Source organism: Entelurus aequoreus, linkage group LG01 (assembly GCF_033978785.1).
Source record: "Entelurus aequoreus isolate RoL-2023_Sb linkage group LG01, RoL_Eaeq_v1.1, whole genome shotgun sequence".
NCBI classification, from domain to species: domain Eukaryota; kingdom Metazoa; phylum Chordata; class Actinopteri; order Syngnathiformes; family Syngnathidae; genus Entelurus; species Entelurus aequoreus.
The window spans coordinates 13,378,133-13,404,675 of record NC_084731.1 but is presented as its reverse complement, the minus strand read 5'-3'; the positions used below and the strand labels follow the sequence as shown (position 1 = coordinate 13,404,675).

At 39.9% G+C, this 26,543-nt stretch overlaps 1 protein-coding gene across 1 annotated transcript in view; it reads left to right on the top strand.

Moving 5' to 3' along the window:
• Nucleotides 1-10,762: 10,762 nt before the first annotated feature.
• LOC133648205 (dynein axonemal intermediate chain 1-like) overlaps nt 10,763-26,543 on the top strand; it is a 44,621-nt gene continuing 28,840 nt past the window's right edge. The window contains exons 1-9 of the mRNA XM_062044054.1: nt 10,763-10,792; nt 12,412-12,450; nt 12,539-12,598; nt 12,685-12,765; nt 12,841-12,961; nt 15,842-15,864; nt 15,951-16,088; nt 21,865-21,924; nt 21,992-22,111. Of these exons, the coding sequence (XP_061900038.1) occupies nt 10,778-10,792; nt 12,412-12,450; nt 12,539-12,598; nt 12,685-12,765; nt 12,841-12,961; nt 15,842-15,864; nt 15,951-16,088; nt 21,865-21,924; nt 21,992-22,111 (657 nt within the window). The 5' untranslated portion in view covers nt 10,763-10,777. The remainder of the gene's footprint in view (nt 10,793-12,411; nt 12,451-12,538; nt 12,599-12,684; nt 12,766-12,840; nt 12,962-15,841; nt 15,865-15,950; nt 16,089-21,864; nt 21,925-21,991; nt 22,112-26,543) is intronic.

The following is a 26,543-nucleotide window of genomic DNA, read 5'->3' as shown; positions in this document are numbered from 1 at the left end:
TAGTAAGGCTTCACACAGGCCTCCTGCAGGCCTGCTACAACCCCTTCCTATTCCGAGTCGGCCTTGGTCTCACATAGGTATGGACTTCGTTACTGGGCTTCCTGTGTCCCAGGGCTGTGACACCATTCTGACGGTGGTCGACCGATTCTCTAAAGCAGTTCATTTTGTCCCTCTCCCCAAACTCCCGTCTGCTGCTGAGACGGCTGACCTCCTAACCCTCCATGTTGTCCGCCCCCACGGCATTCCTTCTGACATCGTGTCAGACCGTGGTCCCCAGTTCATCTCCAAGGTGTGGAAGGCCTTTTGCAAGGGTATTGGAGCCACGGCCAGCCTCTCCTCTGGATACCATCCACAATCCAATGGGCAGACGGAGCGCGCTAACCAGACAGTTGAGGAGACTCTTCGCTGTGTTGCCTCCAGCAACCCCTCTTCTTGGGCTAAGTACTTACCCTGGGTGGAATATTCCCTCAACACCATGGAGAGCTCTGCCACCGGCATGTCACCCTTTCAATGCTCGCTGGGTTACCAACCCCCTCTGTTTCCCGAACAGGAAGTGGAGGTAGCAGTTCCCTCCACCGAAGCCCACCTCCGCCGGTGTCGACGCATCTGGGAGGCTGCCCGCGCTGCGTTACTCCGTGCCTCTGCACGTACCCAGCGTGGTGCCAACCGCCGGAGGGTGCGTGCACCTGACTATCAGCCTGGTCAGAAGGTCTGGCTATTGGCCCGGGACCTGCCCCTGCAGACGTCCCAGACTTCAACCCGCAAGTTGAATCCTCGTTATGTCGGACCCTACACTGTGGACAGTGTTATCAACCCCGTTGCAGTTCGTCTGAATCTCCCTCCTGCTCTTAAGGTTCACCCGGTGTTCCACGTGTCCCAGATTAAGGCCGTGGCCACTAGTGCCTTGTCTCCCCCTACCTCCGCCCCTCCACCCCCCCGAGTCCTGGCTGGTGGTGATCCTGTTTGGACGGTTCGGAAGCTGCTCGCCGTCCGCCGCCGTGGGAAAGGATTCCAGTACCTGGTGGACTGGGAGGGCTTCGGCCCTGAAGACCGTAGCTGGGTGCCCCGTTCCTACCTGGCTGACCCCTCCCTGCTGGACGATTTCTATCGGGACAATCCAGGTGCCCTAGGACAGTCGTCCGGTGCCTCCCCTAAGGGGGGGGGTACTGTTGTGTCACACGTTCCTGGTCCCTCCCCTGCACGCCATCTAAGGGCAAGGGCCGGGCGTCTCTCTCAGCCTGCTGCAGCCAGCACAGGTGTGGCTGGTTCCAATCAGCCCAGCTGCTCCACATCCCAGCCATCAGAGAGCAGCCTACATAAACCGCTGAGAGCCGGCGCCCGACGCTTGAACGTTGACTCCTGTGGTCAGTATAGACAGCATTTAGAATTACAGTTATCTAGTAGTATTCTGTGAGTTAGTTAAAGGAGAACTTGGTGCTCGTTTGTTCCATGCTGATTCTGCTTTCTGCTTCGTTCCAGGCTCCCTCCTCCACAAACCCAGTGTCTCCCACGCCTCGCCGCCTCCCCGGGATCCCTCCGCTCCTCCGTAAAGTTTCATTAAACTCTGTTATACTTTATTACTGCCTCCGTTGTCTTTGTCCTTGAGGGTCCCTGGTACATTTGGTTCAACAGCTCTGGTCGAGCCTAACAATTTACACTTCATTGAACGGTTTAAAAGAGGAGAAAACACGAAAAAATTGACAATTAAATTTTGAAACATAGTTTATCTTCAATTTCGACTCTTTAAAATTCAAAATCTAACCGAAAAAAAGAAGAGAAAAACGAGCTAATTCGAATCTTTTTGAAAAAATAAAAAAAAGAATTTATGGAACATCATTAGTAATTTTTCCTGATTAAGATTACTTTTAGAATTTTGATGACATATTTTAAATAGGTTAAAATCCAATCTACACTTTGTTAGAATATATGACAAATTGGACCAAGCTATATTTCTAACAAAGACAAATCATTATTTCTTCTAGATTTTCCAGAACAAATTTTTTTAAAGAAATTCAAAAGACTTTCAAATAAGATTTAAATTTGATTATACAGATTTTCTAGATTTGCCAGAATATTTTTTTTGAATTTTAATCATAATAAGTTTAAAGAAATATTTCACAAATATTCTTCGTTGAAAAAACAGAAGCTAAAATGAAGAATTAAATTAAAATGTATTTTACAATAAAAAAACAAATACTTGAACATTGATTTAAATTGTCAGGAAGGAATTTAAAAGGTAAAAAAGTATATGTGTTTAAAAATCCTAAAATCATTTTTAAGGTTGTATTTTTTCTCTAAAATTGTCTTTCCGAAAGTTATAAGAAGCAAAGTAAAAAAAACAATGAATTTATTTAAACAAGTGAAGACCAAGTCTTTAAAATATTTTCTTGGATTTTCAAATTATATTTGAGTTTTGTCTCTCTTACAATTAAAAACGTCAGGCAAAGCGAGACCAGCTTGCTAGTAAATAAATAAAATTTAAAAAATAGAGGCAGCTAACTGGTAAGTGCTGCTATTTGAGCTATTTTTAGAACAGGCCAGCGGGCTACTCATCTGGTCCTTACGGGCTACCTGGTGCCCGCGGGCACCGCGTTGCTGACCCCTGGTCTATAGCCTAGCTAGCTATTTTCGAAAACCGGACAACGAGAGGATACCAAAGGCAGCGTTAAGATGGACACCACCGGGAAAACGTAAGCCAGGGCGGCCAAAGAACACCTGGCGAAGAACAGTTGTACTTAAACAATACATGTAGCCCTCAAATCTCTCAATATTTTATACACTAACACTTGATCTTGTTGTTGATAACTTCCGCGTCTCTTTCTTAGTAGCGCGCAAGCTAAGCTAACTAGCAAGCTAAGCTAAGCCTGAGAAGCTTTAAAGTTCACCGAGACGAGTCTGACGCAAATAATACTTTTTCGTTTTTTCACACGATATGCGAATAAGTAAAAATGCGTAAATGAAGGATTTAACGCCGACTTCCAAGCCACAACGCTCGTTAAATGCTTTTTCTGTCAATGCTGTGTTCGCTGTGAGCTGGTTTGTTTTCAACGAATTCCCGGTTGCTAGGGGATTGGTAGGCGGAAGTGACGTAGGTCCGCCCTCACCCATTGGGACCAAAAATACAAAAACAAATCTGTCTGGAGCCGCAAAAAATTAAAAGCCATATTACATACAGATTGTGTGTCTCACTGTGTCATGAGATATAAATTGAATTAAGAGGACTTAAAAGAAACTAAATGAGCTCAAATATAGCTACAAATGAGGCATAATGATGCAATATTTACATATAGCTAGCCTAAATAGCATGTTAGCATCGATTAGCTTGCAGTCACTCAGTGACCAAATATGTCTGATTAGCACTCCACACAAGTCAATAACATCAACAAAACTCACCTTTGTGCATTCATGCACAATGTTAAAAGTGTGGTGGACAAAATGAGACAGAAAAAGAAGTGGCATAAAACACGTCCTAGAAAGTCGGAGAAAGTTATACATGTAAACAAGCTAAGGTGAGTTCAAGGACCGCCAAAATTAGTAGGACAAAACGGCGCTCGCCAAATACTTGAATCAGTGAAGCATGTTTAATATAAACAGTGTGATTTATAACAATTAGGGAGGTTTGTGTCATGTTTGTCCTCCTACAGAAACCATATTACAACAAAAAATATATGTTTTCCCGCTCATCTTTTTCCATTTTTCATACATTTTTGAAAAAGCTCCAGAGAGCCACTAGGGCGGCGCTAAAGAGCCGTCTAGAGCCGCGGGTTGCCGACCCCTGGTATATAATATCAGCGTCAGAATCAGCTTTATTGGCCAAGTATGTTTAAAGGCCTACTAAAATGAAATATTCTTATTTAAACGGGGATAGCAGATCCATTCTATGTGTCATACTTGATCATTTCGCGATATTGCCATATTTTTGCTGAAAGGATTTAGTAGAGAAAATCGACGATAAAGTTCGCAACTTTTGCTCGCTGATAAAAAAAAACCTTGCCCCTACCGGAAGTAGCGTGACGTCACAAGCGGTAGTGCTGCTCACAATTCCCCGTTGTTTACAATGGAGCGAGATATATTAGGAGCGAGAAAGTGACGATTACCCCATTAATTTGAGCCAGGATGAAAGATTCGAGGATGAGATACGTGAGAGTGAAGGACTAGAGTGCAGTGCAGGACGTATCTTTTTTCACTCTGACCGTAACTTAGGTACAAGCTGGCTCATTGGATTCCACACTTTCTCCTTTTTCTATTATGGATCACAGATTTGTATTTTAAACCACCTCGGATACTATATCCTCTTGAAAATGAGAGTCGAGAAGGCGAAATGGACATTCACAGTGACTTTTATCTCCACGACAATACATCGGCGAAACATACTTGCCAACCTTGAGACCTCCAATATCGGAAAGTGGGGGGGGGGAGGGGCGTGGTTGGGGCGGGGGGGCGTGGTTAAGAGGAGAGTATATTTACAGCTAGAATTCCCCAACTCAAGTATTTCATATATATATATATATATATATATATATATATATATATATATATATATATGTATATATATATATATATATATATATACATATATATATATATATATATATATATATATATATATATACTTGACTTTCAGTGAATTCTAGCTATATATATATATATATATATATATATATATATATATATATATTTATATATATATATATATATATATATATATATATATATATATATATATATATTTTTTTTTAATATATATAAATAAAAGAAATACTTGAATTTTAGTGTTCATTTATTTACACATATACACACACACACACAACACTCATCTACTCATTGTTGTACTTGAAAGTACAATGCTTTGTTAAGGGTTGAATTGGCCATCCTCTTTCTATTCTCTGTCACTATTTTTCTAACCATGCTGAACACCCTCTCTGATGATGCATTGCTGTGTGGCACGCACAAAAGTGCTTTCATCAAATGCACGAGAGTGTGGAATCTTCCATCTCTCCCTAGCATGGCCCAAAACCGGTCAATCCTTGCTTCCTGGGGAAGATCTTCCCTGGCAAGCAATTGGTACTCCAGTACTTGTACCCGGAGGCTGGTCAGGTCCAATCGCAGCTGCGGGAGACTTTTTTTTTTTTGGGGCGTGGCCTCCAGCTCCGGCTGAATACCGGGAGTTTGTCGGGAGAAAATCTCTGTCGGGAGGTTGTCGGGAGAGGCGCTGAATATCGGGATTATCCCGCTAAAAACGGGAGGGTTGGCAAGTATGCGGCGAAACCCTTTAGCTACTGAGCTAACGTGATAGCATCGGGCTCAAATGCAGATAGAAACAAAAGAAATAAACCCCTGACTGGAAGGATAGACAGAAGATCAACAATACTATTAAACCATGGACATGTAAATACACGGTTAATAATTCCCAGCCTGTCGAAGCTTAACAATGCTGTTGCTAACGACGCCATTGAAGCTAACTTAGCAACGGGACCTCACAGAGCTATGCTAAAAACATTAGCGCTCCACCTACGCCAGCCAGCCCTCATCTGCTCATCAACACCCGTGCTCACCTGCGTTCCAGCGATCGACGGTACGACGAAGGACTTCACCCGATCACCGATGCGGTCGGCGGCCCGGAGACGGAGGAAGTCAAGGTGAGTTCGGCGGCTAGCGCGTCTGCTATCCATCTCAAAGTCCTCCTGGTTGTGTTGCTGCAGTCAGCCGCTAATACACCGACCCCACCTACAGCTTTCTTCTTTGCAGTCTCCATTGTTCATTAAACAAATTGCAAAAGATTCACCAACACAGATGTCCAGAATACTGTGGAATTTTGAGATGAAAACAGAGCTTTTTGTATTGGATTCAATGGGCTCCGAATACTTCCGTTTCAACGATTGACGTCACGCGCATACGTCATCATACATAGACGTTTTCAACCGGAAGTTTAGCGGGAAATTTAAAATTGCACTTTATAAGTTAACCCGGCCGTATTGGCATGTGTTGCAATGTTAAGATTTCATCATTGATATATAAACTATCAGACTGCGTGGTTGGTAGTAGTGGCTTTCACTAGGCCTTTAATGGTACGTAATATCAGCGTCAGAATCAGCTTTATTGGCCAAGTATGTTTAAAACACAATGAATTTGACTTTAGGTATTACAACAATTCACTTTGTCACCTGTAACACAAAGCTAAGATGTCTGGAAAACTTGTACAGCTGTGTGTTCAGTACTTCACTTGGAATATAATATACTGTAAATTAAATACAGAGTGTGGTTAAAGGTGGAGTCAAAAGTAAAAGGGTGGAGTTAAAGGCCTACTGAAAGCCACTATTACCGACCACGCAGTCTGATAGATTATACATCAATGATGAAATCTTAACATTGCAACACATGCCAATACGGCCGGGTTAACTTATAAAGTGACATTTTGAATTTCCCGTGAAACTCCCGGTTGAAAACGTCTCGGTATGATGATGTATGCGCGTGACGTCACGGGTTGAAGCAGACATTTTGGAATAGCACGGTGGCCAGCTTAAGTCGTCTGTTTTCATCTAAAAAATTCCACAGTATTCTGTGTTGGTGAATCTTTTGCAATTTGTTTAATGAACAATGAAGACTGCAAAGAAGAAAGTTGTAGGTGGGATCGGTGTATTAGCGGCTGGCTGCAGCAACACAACCAGGAGGACTTTGACTTGGATAGCAGACGCGCTATCCGACGCTAGCCGCCGACCGCATCTATGATCGGGTGAAGTCCTTCGTCGATCGCTGGAACGCAGGTGAGCACGGGTGTTGATGAGCAGATGAGGGCTGGCTGGCGTAGGTGGATAGCTAATGTTTTTAGCATAGCTCTGTGAGGTCCCGTTGCTAAGTTAGCTTCAATGGCGTCGTTAGCAACAGCATTGTTAAGCTTCGCCAGGCTGGAAAGCATTAACCGTGTATTTACATGTCCATGGTTTAATAGTATTGTTGATTTTCTGTCTATCCTTCCAGTCAGGGGTTTATTTCTTTTGTTTATATCTGCAGTTAAGCCCGATGCTATCACGTTAGCTCCGTAGCTAAAGTGTTTCGCCGATGTATTGTCGTGGAGATAAAAGTCACTGTGAATGTCCATTTCGAGTTCTCACTCTCATTTTCAAGAGGATATAGTATCCGAGGTGGTTTAAAATACAAATCTGTGATCCACAATAGAAAAAGGAGAGAGTGTGGAATCCAATGAGCCAGCTTGTACCTAAGTTACGGTCAGAGCGAAAAAAGATGCGTCCTGCACTGCACTCTAATCCTTCACTCTCACGTTCCTCATCCACGAATCTTTCATCCTGGCTCAAATTAATGGGGTAATCGTCGCTTTCTCGGTCCGAATCGCTCTCGCTGCTGGTGTAAACAATGGGGAAATGCGAGGAGACCTTCAACCTGTGACGTCACGCTACTTCCGGTACAGGCAAGGCTTTTTTTTTTATCAGCGACCAAAAGTTGCGAACTTTATCGTCGATGTTCTCTACTAAATCCTTTCAGCAAAAATATGGCAATATCGCGAAATGATCAAGCATGACACATAGAATGGACCTGCTATCCCCGTTTAAATAAATAAATAATAATGATAAATGGGTTATACTTGTATAGCGCTTTTCTACCTTCAAGGTACTCAAAGCGCTTTGACACTATTTCCACATTCACCCATTCACACGCACATTCACACACTAAAAAAAATTTCATTTCAGTAGGCCTTTAAAGGTGGAGTTAGAAGTAAAATGCACATTTAATAGTAAAACTGTTAAGAGGTCCCACTTAGCCCTCAAAAGTAACATCAAAATAAACACAGAAATAAAAACAAAAGCCACATTTCCTTGTTTTTTCCCCCCAGAATAAACGCTACAGCGCAGCGTTTGCAAAGTTGCTCTTATTGTGAAATATTTATGTCGGAAATACGTACATCCACTTCTCATTTAACTTGACACTCTTGACTTCATTTTATCCCCCGAAGTTGAGTCGTCTTTAAAAATAAAACATGATTTATTATTGTAATTATTAACTTTGGACGTTACATGTACGTCTGCAAACAAAATATCGATAATTTAATAATTTTAAATATTATTAATGATGATATTCGTCTCTTCAACGGGGAGGATTTTCACAAGAACCAGATCGTGATGGTGTAGTACTGCACAATGGTCACTAGAGGTCAGTAACATCTCATGAACGTAATGTGACAGTCCCAAACAAAATAAATAAGAATCTCTTGAATATAACAATTTAAAAACGTATGCTATTTGCGTCTTTGACATAATCGAATCTGATTGGTGATATTTTGAGGGATCGTCGAAATGGGCAAAATGTATCGTTTTCCCCTCAAAGAACACAGCTAATGAGGCTCTTTCTTCACAGCAGATTATGAAGGTGTAGTACTGCACAATGACCACTAGATGTCAGTAAAATCACATGGATATAACGTGACAGTCCCAAAGTTACAAATATTTTATTTAATTGAAAAGAACAAACACAGATCTTATTATGTGACTTCTTCCACCCAAAATAATAATAATAATAATAAATAAATACAAATAATTAAATATAAAAATTAAAACACGCAGATAAACAAATAATCGAACCGAATCATCAAATAGGCAACCATTCTAAGATATCCCAAATGATTTGAAATATTATTGAAATTAAATATTAGCTATCATTGCAATTTTTAAATTTTGACGTTAAGTAACGACTACAAAAAATTTTTTTTAATCATAAATACAATCAGTCTTTGACATAATCGAATCTGAATAGTGAGATTTTGCCGGATCGTCGACGACGGGCAAATCTATCACGTTGTTTTTTTTTTCAAAAAACACAGCTAATGATAACCTGACTCTCGCCAGACCCTTGTAGTTCTACTTGTAGTTCTACTTGTAGTTCTACTTCTACTACTTTAGAGAGTCAGGTTATCATTAGCTGTGTTCTTTGAAAAAAACCCCAAAAAAACAACGTGATAGCCCATCATCGACGATCCGGCAAAATCTCACTAATCAGATTCGATTATGTCAAAGACTGATTGTATTTATGATAATTTTCTATTTTGTTTGTAGACGTTACTTAAAAGAACATAGCTAATGAGGCTCTTCACAATTAAAACAGATTGTTAGGATGTAGTACTGTATAATGACCACTGAGTGTCAGTAATGTCACATGGATGTAAATGGACAGTCCCAAAGTTACAAATATTTTCTTTCATTGAAAAGAACAAAACACAGATCTTATTTGTGACTTGTTCCACCTCAAAAAATAGACAAATAAGTAAATAAATGAATTTAAAAAAATCTAAAACACAGTTAAAAAAAATAGTCGAATCAAATCATCAAATAGGCAACTATTCTAAAATACCCCAATTTATTTGAAATGTTGTTGAAATTAAATCTTAGTTATCATTGCAATTATTAACTTTTGACGTTAAGTGCACGTCTACAAAGAAAATGTAAAAAATATAAATACAATCAGTCTTTGACATAATCGAATCTCATTAGTGAGATTTTGCCGCATCGTCGACGATGGGCGAAATCTATCATCGTTCCCCCCCCAAAGAACATAACTAATGAGGCTCGTCACAATTAAACTGATTGTTAGGATGTAGTACTGAATAATGACCACTGGATGTCAGTAATGTCACATGGATGTAAATGGACAGTCCCAAAGTTACAAGTATTTTCCCTTCATTGAAAAGAACAAAACACAGATCTTAATTGTGACTTGTTCCACCTCAATAAATAGACAAATAAGTAAATAAATGAATAAAAAAAACAACTAAAACACACAATTAAAAAAATAATCGAATCAAATCATCAAATAGGCAACTATTCTAAAATACCCCAATTTATTTGAAATATTATTGAAATTAAATCTTAGTTATCATTGCAATTATTAACTTTTGACGTTAAGTGAACGTCTACAAACAAAATGTAAAAAATATAAATATAATCAGTCTTTGACATAATCGAATCTTATTAGTGAGATTTTGCCGCATCGTCGACGATGGGCGAAATCTATCATCGTTTTTTTGTGTTTTTTTACCCCCCAAAGAACATAGCTAATGAGGCTCTTCACAAATAAAACAGATTGTTAGGATGTAGTACTGTATAATGACCACTGGGTGTCAGTAATGTCACATGGATGTAATGGGACAGTTCCAAACAATATAAATAATTATCTCATAAATATAATCTAATCTGATTGGTGAGATTTTGCCGGATCGTCCACGATGGGCAAAATCTATCATCGAACATAGTTAATGAGGCTCTTCACAATTAAAACAGATTGTTAGGATGTAGTACTGCATAATGACCACTGGGTGTCAGTAATGTCACATGGATGTAAATGGACAGTCCCAAAGTTACAAATATTTTCTTTCATTGAAAAGAACAAAACACGGATATTATTTGTGACTTTTTCCACCTCAAAAAAAATAAAAAAATAAATAGACAAATAAGTAAATAAATGAATAAAAAAAAAGTAAAACACACAGATAAACAAATAATCGAATGGAGTCATCAAGAAGGCGACCATTAAAGATCCCCTTCATCATTTGTATGTTTTTATATACATCAAAATTCTGAACGGGAGGAAAATCGTTAATTCCAGGATTCCTTTGATGTCACATGATGTAAACAACCGTACCTTTGCTCGGTGTCCCCCGAGGCCGTGGAAACCTTATGATGTCATTGCAAAGGCATCATTAACTTCAAGGGTGGTTAAAACATGAGGTTTAGTTGACATTCATTAGTAATATTTGTTGTTGCGAGAAAAGATGAGCAAAGATCAAGTAAGTGACTCCTTCATGGCTCGTGGCACATATTCACAAATAATACTCTTTTCATTATCACATGAGAATATCATTCAGTACACATGGTTACTATGGCAACCTTACTGTTTACGTTGTTCTCCGTCAATTGGATTCCTCAATCAATCAATCAATCAATCAATCTATGTTTACTTATATAGCCCTAAATCACGAGTGTCTCAAAGGGCTGCACAAGCCACGACGACATCCTCGGGTCAGATCCCACATCAGGGCAAGGAAAAACTCAACCCAATGGGATGACAATGAGAAACCTTGGAGGGGACCGCAGATGTGGGGACCCCCCTGGGCGACCGGTGCAATGGACGTCGAGTGGATCTAGCATAATAGTGTGAGAGTCCAGTCCATAGTGGATCTAACATAATAGTGTGAGAGTCCAGTCCATAGTGGATCTAACATAATAGTGTGAGAGTCCAGTCCATATTGGATCTAACATAATATTGTGAGAGTCTAGTCCATAGTGGATCTAACATAATAGTGTGAGAGTCCAGTCCATAGTGGATCTAACATAATAGCGTGAGAGTCCAGTCCATAGTGGATCTAATATAATAGTGAGAGTCCAGTCCATAGTGGATCCAACATAATAGTGAGAGAGTCCAGTCCATAGTGGATATAACATAATAGTGAGAGTCCAGTCCATAGTGGATCTAACATAATAGTGTGAGAGTCTAGTCTATAGTGGATCTAACATAATAGTGAGAGTCCAGTCCATAGTGAATCTAACATAATAGCGTGAGAGTCTAGTCTATAGTGGATCTAACATAATAGTGAGAGTCCAGTCCATAGTGGATCTAACATAATAGTGTGAGAGTCTAGTCTATAGTGAATCTAACATAATAGTGAGAGTCCAGTCCATAGTGGATCTAACATAATAGTGTGAGAGTCTAGTCTATAGTGGATCTAACATAATAGTGAGAGTCCAGTCCATAGTGGATCTAACATAATAGTGTGAGAGTCCAGTCCATAGTGGATCTAACATAATAGTGTGAGAGTCTAGTCTATAGTGGATCTAACATAATAGTGTGAGAGTCCAGTCCATAGTGGATCTAACATAATAGTGTGAGAGTCCAGTCCATAGTGGATCGAACATAATAGTGTGAGAGTCCAGTCCATAGTGGATCTAACATAATAGTGAGAGTCCAGTCCATAGTGAATCTAACATAATAGTGTGAGAGTCCAGTCTATAGTGGATCTAACATAATAGTGAGTCCAGTACATAGTGGATATAACATAATAGTGAGAGTCCAGTCCATAGTGAATCTAGCATAATAGTGTGAGAGTCTAGTCCATAGTGGATCTAACATAATAGTGTGAGAGTCTAGTCTATAGTGGATCTAACATAATAGTGAGAGTCCAGTCCATAGTGAATCTAACATAATAGTGTGAGAGTCCAGTCCATAGTGGATCTAACATAATAGTGTGAGAGTCTAGTCCATAGTGGATCCAACATAATAGTGAGAGTTCCTTGTTCCTGATAGCACAGAGTTGGACTCTTTTCCCCGGTGAATGGATTCATCAAGTACACCAATTATGAAATACTTAACCATCTTTGTTGGCTGTGTGTTTTTGATTTGTGCTGCCAGACACCGCTGGGCAAGTCACACAAATCTAACAAGAAAAAGGTAAGTGACGATGCACAAAAATGCACAATGCTGCGATTCTTGATATTGTGCTCGTCATTTCAATATTTGTCCTAAAACGACTCCGTAGGACGAGGATGATCCAGGGAAACTCGTCAAGCCGGCAGATCAACTGGATCTTCCGGATGCGGTAAGAAATGAACACAAATCCTCATTTTTTGCGCCTCAGTTGTGGAGTCAAATGTGTCTGTGGGCTTCTTTCCTCGACATGATTAGGATCTTAAAGAGGAAATCACAAAGATGCTGATTGCGACAAATCCACACGCTCCAGAAAATCTTGCCCACTACAAATTCAGCGTATGTCGTTGTTTTGAAAGCCACCTGCTCCAAACAAACCGCTCATTGCTGTTTGTCTACTTGTTTCTTTGCCAGGAAGGTGCGTACATGGTGACCACCGACGTGGAGCATTTGGTGGTCCACTTCAGCATAGAGGGCGTTCTGGACTACGATGATGATGCTCCCAGTCCCACGGGCAGTGACGGCATTGAAGATGGTGATTGATACCTTTAAACCTTTGTGTCTGTCCAGAATTGTCATGTTTTGGTCAAAAATGTAGCTCACAAATGCTAATTTGATGTACGGCAGTACACAATTTGTGCCACCTATCCATCTTCTTCCGCTTATCCGAGGGAAGCCCAGACTTTCCTCTCCTCAGCTCTTCCCGGGGGATACCAAGGCGTTCCCAGGCCAGCCGGGAGACGTAGTCTTCCCAACGTGTCCTGGGTCTTCCACGTGGCCCGGAAAGCAAAGCTCTCAATTTACCGGTCGATCTACGTTCCCATCCTCACCTATGGTCATGAGCTTTGGGTTATGACCGAAAAGACAAGATCACAGGTACAAGATCTACGTTCCCATCCTCACCTATGGTCATGAGCTTTGGGTTATGACCGAAAGGACAAGATCACAGGTACAAGATCTACGTTCCCATCCTCACCTATGGTCATGAGCTTTGGGTTATGACCGAAAGGACAAGATCACAGGTACAAGATCTACGTTCCCATCCTCACCTATGGTCATGAGCTTTGGGTTATGACCGAAAGGACAAGATCACGGGTACAAGATCTACGTTCCCATCCTCACCTATGGTCATGAGCTTTGGGTTATGACCTAAAGGACAAGATCACAGGTACAAGATCTACGTTCCCATCCTCACCTATGGTCATGAGCTTTGGGTTATGACCGAAAGGACAAGATCACAGGTACAAGATCTACGTTCCCATCCTCACCTATGGTCATGAGCTTTGGGTTATGACCGAAAGGACAAGATCACAGGTACAAGATCTACGTTCCCATCCTCACCTATGGTCATGAGCTTTGGGTTATGACCTAAAGGACAAGATCACAGGTACAAGATCTACGTTCCCATCCTCACCTATGGTCATGAGCTTTGGGTTATGACCGAAAGGACAAGATCACAGGTACAAGATCTACGTTCCCATCCTCACCTATGGTCATGAGCTTTGGGTTATGACCGAAAGGACAAGATCACAGGTACAAGATCTACGTTCCCATCCTCACCTATGGTCATGAGCTTTGGGTTATGACCGAAAGGACAAGATCACAGGTACAAGATCTACGTTCCCATCCTCACCTATGGTCATGAGCTTTGGGTTATGACCGAAAGGACAAGATCACGGGTACAAGCGGCCGAAATTAGTTTCCTCCGCCGGGTGGCGGGTCTCTCCCTTAGAGATAGGGTGAGAAGCTCTGCCATCCGGGAGGAACTCAAGAGTAAAGCCGCTGCTCCTCCACACGGAGAGGAGCCAGATGAGGTGGTTCGGGCATCTGGTCAGGATGCCACCCGAACGCCTCCCTAGGGAGGTGTTTGGGGCACGTCTGACCGGCAGGAGGCCAAGGGGGAGACCCAGGACACGTTGGGAAGACTATGTCTCCCGGCTGGTCTGGGAACGCCTCGGGATGCCCCAGGAGGAGCTGGACGAAGTGGCTGGGGAGAGGGAAGTCTGGGCTTCTCTGCTAAGGCTGCTGCCCCCGCGACCCGACCTCGGATAAGCGGAAGAAAATGGATGGATGGATGTAAACCTTACAAAATGACAGGTTTACAGTATTTCTTAAAATGGCCATTACTAAAGAGAGTCAATGGGCCACAAAGGGTGCCAGGAACTCAAATGTATGCTTAAAAAAACTTTATCAAAGAACGGACGACGCACTTTTTGAGATTAATTCTTTCACAACTTTTGAAATGAACGATTAGTTGCATGATGTCATCTTCAAAGGCAATACAAAGACCCACAGAGGTCCCAGTCCCCGAGGGTTAATTATAGGGATGTCCGATAATGGCTTTTTGCCGATATCCGATATTCCGATATTGTCCAACTCTTTAATTACCGATACCGATATTAAAGATTAAGATTAAAGTACCAATGATTGTCACACACACACTACATGTGGTGAAATTTGTCCCCTGCATTTGTCCCATCCCCTTGGGGAGCAGTGGGCAGCAGCGGCGCCGCGCCCGGGAATCATTTTGGTGATTTAACCCCCAACTCCAACCCTTTGTTTATGTGCAGCTTGTAGTCGGGTGCGGCTAATACATGGAAAAAACATTTTCTTTAAGAATTTACTGGGTGCGGCTTATTAGTTCGGAAAATTCGGTAAGGTATTCAAATAAACATTTATAAAAATGTATATGTAAATACTAGGGATGTCCGATAATGGCTTTTTGCCGATATCCGATATTCCGATACTGTCCAACTCTTTAATTACCGATACCGATATCAACCGATACCGATATCAACCGATATATGCAGTCGTGGAATTAACACATTATTATGCCTAATTTGGACAACCATGTATGGTGAAGATAAGGTACTTTTTAAAAAAAATAATAAAATAAGATAACTCAATTAAAAACATTTTCTTGAATAAAAAAGAAAGTAAAACAATATAAAAACAGTTACATAGAAACTAGTAATGAATGAAAATGAGTAAAATTAACTGTTAAAGGTTAGTACTATTAGTGGAGCAGCAGCACGCACAATCATGTGTGCTTACGGACTGTATCCCTTGCAGACTGTATTGATATATATTGATATATAATGTAGGAAGCAGAATATTGATAACAGAAAGAAATGCGGGGAGGGAGGTTTTTTGGGTTGGTGCACTAATTGTAAGTGTATCTTGTGTTTTTTATGTTGATTTAATTAAAAAAACAAAAAAAACAAAAAAAACCCGATACAGATAATAAAAAAACCGATACCGATAATTTCCGATATTACATTTTAATTTCCGATATTACATTTTAACGCATCCCTAGTTAATTAAAGCTTACCAATTAGCCAGCTTTTATCCGAGAACATTCTCAAGGTGAAAACCTTCTCTATTTACCAACCTGGGTTTTCTTCCACATCCGCAGATACTACAGCAAAACCTGAAGAGGTAAGCTACAAGATACTTCTTCTGGTGGTTTCATGACCGTGTGTTGTTATTGAGAAGTAGCTACATTGACACTTAGTCCCCCGTAGGACACATCTGGGGGCGAGGAGGACGACGACGACCGAGCAGACAGTGTCGCCTCCAAAGCAAACAATCAGGAACCCAAATCTACAAACCAGTTCAACTTCATCGAGAGAGCCTCCCAGACGTTCAATAATCCACTGCAGGTATGAAAAGGTTTCATTGACATTTTTTTTTTTTTTTTTTACACATTAGGACCAACTTCTTAAACGTGGTTTTTAAACTTTTTTCACCAGGTACCACCTCAGAAAACCCTTGGCTCTCCGAGTATAACGACCAACATTCAAATACAATAGTCTAGAACAGTGGTCCCCAACCACCGGTTCGTGAACCGGTACCGGTCCGTGACAAATTTGCTACCGGGTCGCACATAAACACTAATTAATTTATAAACTAATGCATTTTCTCCAACTTAACTTTGGCCTGTCCCTAAACACACCAATAAGTTTATAGATGTATATTACAACTCCTGATAGGAAGTCACCATTTGTTATAGTACATTAATGCACATTCATGAACAGGCCTGGCTCTAACCAATCTGGCGCCTTAGGCAAGATTTTAGGTGGCGCCCCCCCCCCACATCGGCAGTGAAGTGTATATACTCACAAGAAACCGAATAGCTTTGTCTTTGACCTTTTTTTTTTACTTAAAGAAAGCGAATTAATATATTATATGAGAATGTTATGTTATGATTATCTTTAACCGACTCACAGCAGTGCTCAAATTAAAAAACAGCATTCCCTCTCATGTGATATTGCTTAATTAACATTAATGATGTGCACTTTAACAACTAGGCTTACAACTATACCTAATATATAAAGGGGTGGAAAAGTGACTATTACCTGCAGGGCAAACATTAGCTAACCAGAAGGCAATAACAATGTAAACAGAAAACACCTGCTTAAAAGATCTAATACAAATGTTCCTGAGGAATGTAAGGTGGGAGTACTGTAATTACCTAACGTTACATTATTATTTTCCATAACAATTTAGCCCCCTCCACAATATTAACCCGACGTTAAAACAGAACTAGCTATTTATTGAATAGCAATTGCCGAATCATGTAACATTAGCTTAATGCTAAAAAGCCAGGTTACTATCACATTCTGTAACAGACAAATATTTTCATGTAGGCTAACGTTACCTACCTGCTACCTCTGTCTTTTTCTCGTATCTCCTCCTCTTCTTTTCTATTTTTTCTTCCCTGGGCACCTGACAGTTTTGGCCGTTTTGACATCTTGTGTTGATTTTTTGATGTGATGTCCATAAAGAGTCATGATACGGGAAGGGTAGGGGCGCACCGTGCGGGGGGAGGGTGGGTGGGGGGTGGGGGGGGCGTAATGTTGTAACAAATAATATTTCTATTAAATAGGCTTTACTTTGCATTTTAATTAACGTGGGATTATTTTTTGTATATAAAAATAATAGTACATACTTTTTTTTTTTTTTTCCCTCCAACATTTGTGGCACTGGCGTGGTGCCCCCTGATGGACGGCGCCCTTAGCATTTGCCTATATGGCCTATGCCACGGGCCGGCCCTGTTCATGAACATATAACATTTTAATGTGCCAGATTGTAGCCAAAAGCTAATTGCCATCTGCAGGGTCGTTGTATATAGCAGGGGTTCTTAACCGGTTTGACCTCAGGACCCAACTTTTCCACTACACAGGGACCCGGGGACCACTCCAATGTTAACACTAAATTAGTCATCTTACTCTTGATTTTAAATCTAAAACCTAAATATCTAACCTACTTACAGTTTACTACCTTATAAAATGATATACCGTATTTCCTTGAATTAGCGCCGGGGCGGTAATTAATTTAAAACCTCTTCTCACTCCTGCGCTTACCAAAGACATGCGGTAAATTTAGGCCTGCGCTTATAAATCTGAGTGTGATGTAAGGATACCATCATGAAAAGCACATTTACCGGTAATAAAAAAAAAGTTTTTATGGTCTTACCTTTACTTATAAATGAAGTCCATGCGCCGCTCCTTCTGAACAAAAGCATCGATAACTTGTTTATAGAAGTCTTCCTTATCTTTCTTCAGTTTTAAAAGTCTCTCTGTCTCGATGGAGATCTTCCTTTAATTATTACCTCCTGCTTCGATTGAAAGTCCAGTTTAAAAAACTGTTGTTGTCACTTGGGACGGCGTGGCGAAGTTGGTAGAGTGGACGGGCCAGCAATCGGAAGGTTGCTGGTTACTGGGGTTCAATCCCCACCTTCTACCATCCTAGTCACGTCCGTTGTGTCCTTGGGCAAGACACTTCACCCTTGCTCCTGATGGGTGCTGGTAGCGCCTTGCATGGCAGCTCCCGCCATCGGTGTGTGAATGTGTGTGTGAATGGGTGAATGTGGAAATAGTGTCAAAGCGCTTTGAGTACCTTGAAGGTAGAAAAGCGCTATACAAGTATAACCCATTTATCATTTATTATTTCTTCTGCAGCCGAGTAGTCGCAAGAATGATCCCTGGGATCACTAGCGCCCTCTACCACCATGAGGCGGGAGTCATTTAATGACTCATATTTGACACACGCAGCTATATTAATAAAATATTTTTACTGTTCTTTTTAGCATATTCAATAGCTTGGACCTTAAATCCTACCGAATAGCTCTTTATCTTCTTCCCTTTATGCGATTTTAAATGATTGAAATTAGCCCTCCTCCATTTTGGAAAATGATGCCTTGAAAGGTGAAGTGTCACTCGTGACGTGACGAGTTTGACCCGGCGGTAAAACGAGGCATATGCAAATTATTCTGCAAAATGAGTTTGACCCGGCGCTAAAACGAGGCATGCGTTAATTATTTTGCTTAAAAAGTTGGACCCGGCAGTAATTCTAAGCATGCGCTAATTATTTTGCGAAACGAGTTTGATCCGGCGGTAAAACGAGGCATGCGGATAATATATACCCGGCGGCAATTCAAGGAAATACGGTAGAAGCATGTGTCAATCACAAAGATCATACCATTAATTTAACAAATAAACCTTAGGCTTAGGTTAGGCTGATTAGACAAAATACATTTACAAACAAAATGTTGTGCTAAAATAAATAAATAAAATTAACAATAAATATGTTTCTTAACTAAACTGTCAATAAAATTAAAGTGCAAATAAAAACACAGCTTCACCACTTTAGTCATAATTTTTGCGCTTAAGAAACGTATCTATGACGTTAGCGCCATACTTCTTTTGTTTGTTTTATATTGTCATTACTGCCACAAGTGGTAGAAAAGTGTATTACAACTAAGTACCGCTGTGGCCTGTGCGGATTACAGCTGAAAAAACAAGATATATTACATTCTAGGGGGCCAACACTGGGACCCAGCCCTATGGTTAAGAAACACTGGTATACAATGAGTTGAATTTTCATGCTCATTTTTTTGCTGTTTTTATCTGCCATACATGGAAAGTCGGTCCGTGAAAATAATGCATACATTAAACCGGTCCCTGGTGGAAAAAAGGTTGGGGATCCCTGGTCTAGTAGACCTAAGTCAGGGGTACCAAAAGTGAAAATGTGCCATTGCCCAAACAGCGATTTTGACCACGAACAGCACCACCAGTGAGAAATTTAGCCTCGTGGACTGGACTCTCACTATTATGGTAGATCCACTATGGACTGGACTCTCACACTATTTTGTTAGATCCACTATGGACTGGACTCTCACACTATTATGTTAGATCCACTATGGACTGGACTCTCACACTATTATGTTAGATCCACTATGGACTGGACTCTCACTATTATGTTAGATCCACTATGGACTGGACTCTCACACTATTATGGTAGATCCACCATGGACTGGACTCTCACAATATTATGCTAGATCCACTATGGACAGGACTCTCACACTATTATGTTAGATCCACTGTGGACTGGACTCTCACACTATTAAGTTAGATCCACTATGGACTGGACTCTCACACTATTAAGTTAGATCCACTATGGACTGGACTCTCACTATTATGTTAGATCCACTATGGACTGGACTCTCACACTATTATGTTAGATCCACTATGGACTGGACTCTCACTATTATGTTAGATCCACTATGGACTGGACTCTCACACTATTATGGTAGATCCACTATGGACTGGACTCTCACAATATTATGCTAGATCCACTATGGACAGGACTCTCACACTATTATGTTAGATCCACTGTGGACTGGACTCTCACACTATTAAGTTAGATCCACTATGGACTGGACTCTCACACTATTAAGTTAGATCCACTATGGACTGGACTCTCACTATTATGTTAGATCCACTATGGACTGGACTCTCACACTATTATGTTAGATCCACTACGGACTGGACTCTCACTATTATGTTAGATCCACTATGGACTGGACTCTCACACTATTAAGTTAGATCCACTATGGACTGGACTCTCACTATTATGTTAGATCCACTATGGACTGGACTCTCACACTATTATGGTAGATCCACTATGGACTGGACTCTCACAATATTATGCTAGATCCACTATGGACAGGACTCTCACACTATTATGGTAGATCCACTATGGACTGGACTCTCACAATATTATGCTAGATCCACTATGGACAGGACTCTCACACTATTATGTTAGATCCACTATGGACTGGACTCACACTATTATGGTAGATCCACCATGGACTGGACTCTCACAATATTATGCTAGATCCACTATGGACTGTACTCTCACACTATTATGTTAGATCCACTATGGACTGGACTCTCACACTATTAAGTTAGATGCACTATGGACTGGACTCACACTATTAAGTTAGATCCACTATGGACTGGACTCTCACTATTATGTTAGATCCACTATGGACTGGACTCTCACACTATTATGTTAGATCCACTACGGACTGGACTCTCACTATTATGTTAGATCCACTATGGACTGGACTCTCACACTATTAAGTTAGATCCACTATGGACTGGACTCTCACTATTATGTTAGATCCACTATGGACTGGACTCTCACACTATTATGTTAGATCCACTATGGACTGGACTCTCACTATTATGTCAGATCCACTATGGACTGGACTCTCACACTATTATGTTAGATCCACTATGGACTGGACTCTCACTATTATGTTAGATCCACTATGGACTGGACTCTCACACTATTATGTTAGATCCACTATGGACTGGACTCTCACTATTATGTTAGATCCACTATGGACTGGACTCTCACACTATTATGTTAGATCCACTATGGACTGGACTCTCACACTATTAAGTTAGATCCACTTGACGTCCATTGCAACATGTTAAAACAGAAAATAAGCAGATATTAACAGTAAATGAACAAGTAGATTAACAATCAATTTTTACAGTTTGTCCCTCATAATGTGTACAAAATAACAGGTGTATAAATGACACAATATGTTACTGCAGACTAATTAGGAGTCTTTGTTTGTTTACTTACTACTAAAAGACAAGTTGTCTAGTATGTTCACTATTTTATTTAAGGACTAAATGACAATAACAAACATATGTTTCATGTACACTAAGATTTTTGTGTTAGAATAAAGCCAATAATTACGTTTTTTTGTGGTCCCCTTTAATTAGAAAAGTATTGCAATGCATTTTGGTACCGGTACCAAAATATTGGTATTGTGGAGTTAGTAAACAACGAGACAGGAGACGTGAGCGTAGTCGAGGAAGTTTACTAGCTCCAACCTAGCATGTCATACATTTGACAACAACAACGACCTCTGAACCGGAAGCGGAAGAACCTAACTCCCCCTCCGCTTCTTCTCTTAAAGCTACAGTGTCCTCTTAAGTGAATGTCTCTCATTATATGGTTTGGGTCACCACAGTATCGAGACAACCAAGTGATTCTGTGGCGCACCACGAGATGAAGCCCACATACCAGTATGACAACTGGAGGTTTAATAACATCATCATTATCTTCCTGCAGGGCAGAAGTTGCCAGACCATACCTCCACCCCGCTGCAAGTACGCCGCCACTGCTAGTCAGGTAGCGCAATCTCTGTCTGGTAAAGCAACTCTCTTCTAAATGCTCACGCATGCCTGCGTCTCGGCAGTGGGAGATATTTGATGCCTACAAGGACGAGCTGCACAAACAAGAAGTCCTGAAGGAGAAACTGAAACCAAAGAACGAGGGCGACAGAACCAAGAAGAAGATACTTCCCATTGAGACGCCGGTAAGCAGCACGGGTCTTTCCCGCTTACTGGCAATCTATTTGTGGCATGTTTCTAATGGCAAATAATAATACATTTTGCATATAAGACGCCTTCCTGGGCACTCAAGGACGCTATACAAAATCAAAGCAATAAAATCAATTGGATAAAAACAACAACAACAAAGATGGATAAGATTTACAGTGAATAAGCGGTCAGGAGTAGGTTTTGAGTCTTGATTTGAAGATAGATATTGAGTCTATATCACAAAGATCTGGTGGTACTGAGTTCCAAAGATGAGGGGCTGGGGCACCCATGGTGTCAGAATAATTGTATCTAAGTTATCACAAAACTTTGTGTTTCCATGAGTTCCCGGCGAGCAGACAAAAGCTGTCTTTGATCTTACCAATCAAAGGGCTTGTATAACTCCACTGTGTAGGATGGGAAGCGACATGAAGGTGTCGGTTCCTTTGATGTATTGTAATCCACAGGAAGATTTTGTCTTGACCCGAGATCTACAAAGCGGAGTTCTTTGAACTGTTTTGTAAACAAAGGTGACGGCTGTTTACGACCACCCCTCCCTTTAGAACAGTGGTTCTTAACCTTGTTGGAGGTACCGAACCCCACCAGTTTCATATGCGCATTCACCGAACCCTTCATTAGTGGAAAATTAAATTTTTTTTTTTTTTCAAATTCAAGACAAAGATATATGTTTTTGGTAACACTTTAGTACGGGGAACTTAATTTAGAGTTTTTTGGACACTAGGGGAACATATTGTAAGTAACAAAGACTTAATTTAGAGTTTTTTGGACACTAGGGGAACATATTGTAAGTAACAAAGACTTAATTTAGAGTTTTTTGGACACTAGGGGAACATATTGTAAGTAACAAAGACTTAATTTAGAGTTTTTTGGACACTAGGGGAACATATTCTAAGTAACAAAGACTTAATTTAGAGTTTTTTGGACACTAGGGGAACATATTCTAAGTAACAAAGACTTAATTTAGAGTTTTTTGGACACTAGGGGAACATATTCTAAGTAACAAAAACTTAATTTAGAGTTTGTTGGACACTAGGGGAACATATTGTAAGTAACAAAGACTTAATTTAGAGTTTTTTGGACACTAGGGGAACATATTCTAAGTAACAAAGACTTAATTTAGAGTTTTTTGGACACTAGGGGAACATATTCTAAGTAACAAAGACTTCATTTAGAGTTTTTTGGACACTAGGGGAACATATTCTAAGTAACAAAGACTTAATTTAGAGTTTTTTGGACACTAGGGGAACATATTGTAAGTAACAAAGACTTAATTTAGAGTTTTTTGGACACTAGGGGAACATATTCTAAGTAACAAAGACTTAATTTAGAGTTATTTGGACACTGGGGGAACATATTCTAAGTAACAAAAACTTAATTTAGAGTTTTTTGGACACTAGGGAAACATATTCTAAGTAACAAAGACTTAATTTAGAGTTTTTTGGACACTAGGGGAACATATTGTAAGTAACAAAGACTTAATTTAGAGTTTTTTGGACACTAGGGGAACATATTGTAAGTAACAAAGACTTAATTTAGAGTTTTTTGGACACTAGGGGAACATATTGTAAGTAACAAAGACTTAATTTAGAGTTTTTTGGACACTAGGGGAACATATTGTAAGTAACAAAGACTTAATTTAGAGTTTTTTGGACACTAGGGGAACATATTCTAAGTAACAATGACTTAATTTAGAGTTTTTTGGACACTAGGGGAACATATTCTAAGTAACAAAAACTTAATTTAGAGTTTTTTGGACACTAGGGGAACATATTCTAAGTAACAAAGACTTAATTTAGAGTTTTTTGGACACTAGGGGAACATATTCCAAGTAACAAAGACTTAATTTAGAGTTTTTTGGACACCAGGGGAACATATTCTAATTAACAAAAACTTAAAAGGAGTTTTTTGGACACTAGGGGAACATATTGTAAGTAACAAAGACTTAATTTAGAGTTTTTTGGACACTAGGGGAACATATTGTAAGTAACAAAGACTTAATTTAGAGTTTTTTGGACACTAGGGGAACATATTCTAAGTAACAAAGACTTAATTTAGAGTTTTTTGGACACTAGGGGAACATATTCTAAGTAACAAAGACTTAATTTAGAGTTTTTTGGACACTAGGGGAACATATTCTAAGTAACAAAAACTTAATTTAGAGTTTGTTGGACACTAGGGGAACATATTGTAAGTAACAAAGACTTAATTTAGAGTTTTTTGGACACTAGGGGAACATATTCTAAGTAACAAAGACTTAATTTAGAGTTTTTTGGACACTAGGGGAACATATTGTAAGTAACAAAGACTTAATTTAGAGTTTTTTGGACACTAGGGGAACATATTCTAAGTAACAAAGACTTAATTTAGAGTTATTTGGACACTGGGGGAACATATTCTAAGTAACAAAAACTTAATTTAGAGTTTTTTGGACACTAGGGAAACATATTCTAAGTAACAAAGACTTAATTTAGAGTTTTTTGGACACTAGGGGAACATATTGTAAGTAACAAAGACTTAATTTAGAGTTTTTTGGACACTAGGGGAACATATTGTAAGTAACAAAGACTTAATTTAGAGTTTTTTGGACACTAGGGGAACATATTGTAAGTAACAAAGACTTAATTTAGAGTTTTTTGGACACTAGGGGAACATATTGTAAGTAACAAAGACTTAATTTAGAGTTTTTTGGACACTAGGGGAACATATTCTAAGTAACAATGACTTAATTTAGAGTTTTTTGGACACTAGGGGAACATATTCTAAGTAACAAAAACTTAATTTAGAGTTTTTTGGACACTAGGGGAACATATTCTAAGTAACAAAGACTTAATTTAGAGTTTTTTGGACACTAGGGGAACATATTCCAAGTAACAAAGACTTAATTTAGAGTTTTTTGGACACCAGGGGAACATATTCTAATTAACAAAAACTTAAAAGGAGTTTTTTGGACACTAGGGGAACATATTGTAAGTAACAAAAACTTAATTTAGAGTTTTTTGGACACTAGGGGAACATATTGTAAGTAACAAAGACTTCATTTAGAGTTTTTTGGACACTAGGGGAACATATTCTAAGTAACAAAGACTTAATTTAGAGTTTTTTGGACACTAGGGGAACATATTCTAAGTAACAAAGACTTAATTTAGAGTTATTTGGACACTAGGGGAACATATTGTAAGTAACAAAGACTTAATTTAGAGTTATTTGGTTAGGGTTAGAGGGTTATAATAAGGCCATGCGGTTTAAAGCATTAATAAGTACTTAATAATGACTAGTTAAGAGCCAATATGTTACTAATTTGCATGTTAATAAGCAACTAATTAATGGTGAATATGTTCCCCATACTAAAGTGTTACCATGTTTTATTACTGGTGCACAAAATGAACCGTGCATGAACATCACCTTGTTCAAAGAGCAAAACCAACACAGTGCATAAACTCACAACAAATTACACACCTGCAAATCAGTCTGACTTCTGCTGTTGTCGTATCCGTAACACGCCGATAGGGAGAAGTTTTTATTTACACGATGAGTCGGGTGTGTCCTGACCTCGGCCGAACCCCTGAGGCCGACTCACCGAACCCCTAGGGTTCGATCGAACCCAGGTTAAGAACCACTGCTTTAGAAACAGATGTTGCCATGCAATCAGGGAAAGTCCAAATAAAAGATTTCGTCAGAGCGTGGTGGGAGACTGTACAAGGGTACAGTTCTACGCGTTTCTCCTCATTGAGCCAAATTTAATTCTGTCTCTGTTTAATTCCTTGCTTCTTTGTCTGTTTAATAGATGTCGTCAGTGTTTGAACCTGACACACGGTGGACAGTTTATATAAGGGGACAGTGAGATGGATGGATGAAGAGGATCTTAGGGAACGTGGCCACATGGAGCAGGTCAGAGAGATATGACGGAGAAAGGTTATGGATAGCTTTGAAAGTGAGGAGAATTGGATACGGTGTTTGATGGGGGGCCAATGGAGTTCTTGCAGAGCAGGGGTGATGTGCTGGATTGAAGGGGTTCTGGTGATTATCCGGGCTGCAGAGTTCTGGAGAAGCTGAAGTTCGTGAAGTGACTTGTGAGGGAGACCAAACAGGAGTGAGTCAAGTAGTCCAGGCGAGAGGTGACAAGGCTATTGACCAGTACGGCAGCAGTGTGTGGGGTTAGGGATGGGTGAAGTCCATTAAAGCTTAACGGGTCGCATGTGGCCTTAGTTTTCCCAGGTCTGCTGTAGAACAATAAAATATACCACCTAATAAACCAATCAAATCATTGTCATTAAAGCACTATGACATAATACATAAATAATAATTATAAATACAATGATTTAAGCATGTGATGGCAGCAGGTACAAAAGTATTCTTCTATGGTTTAGTCCAACAAAGAGGAACAATGAACCAGAGCCAAGGAGCGGGACT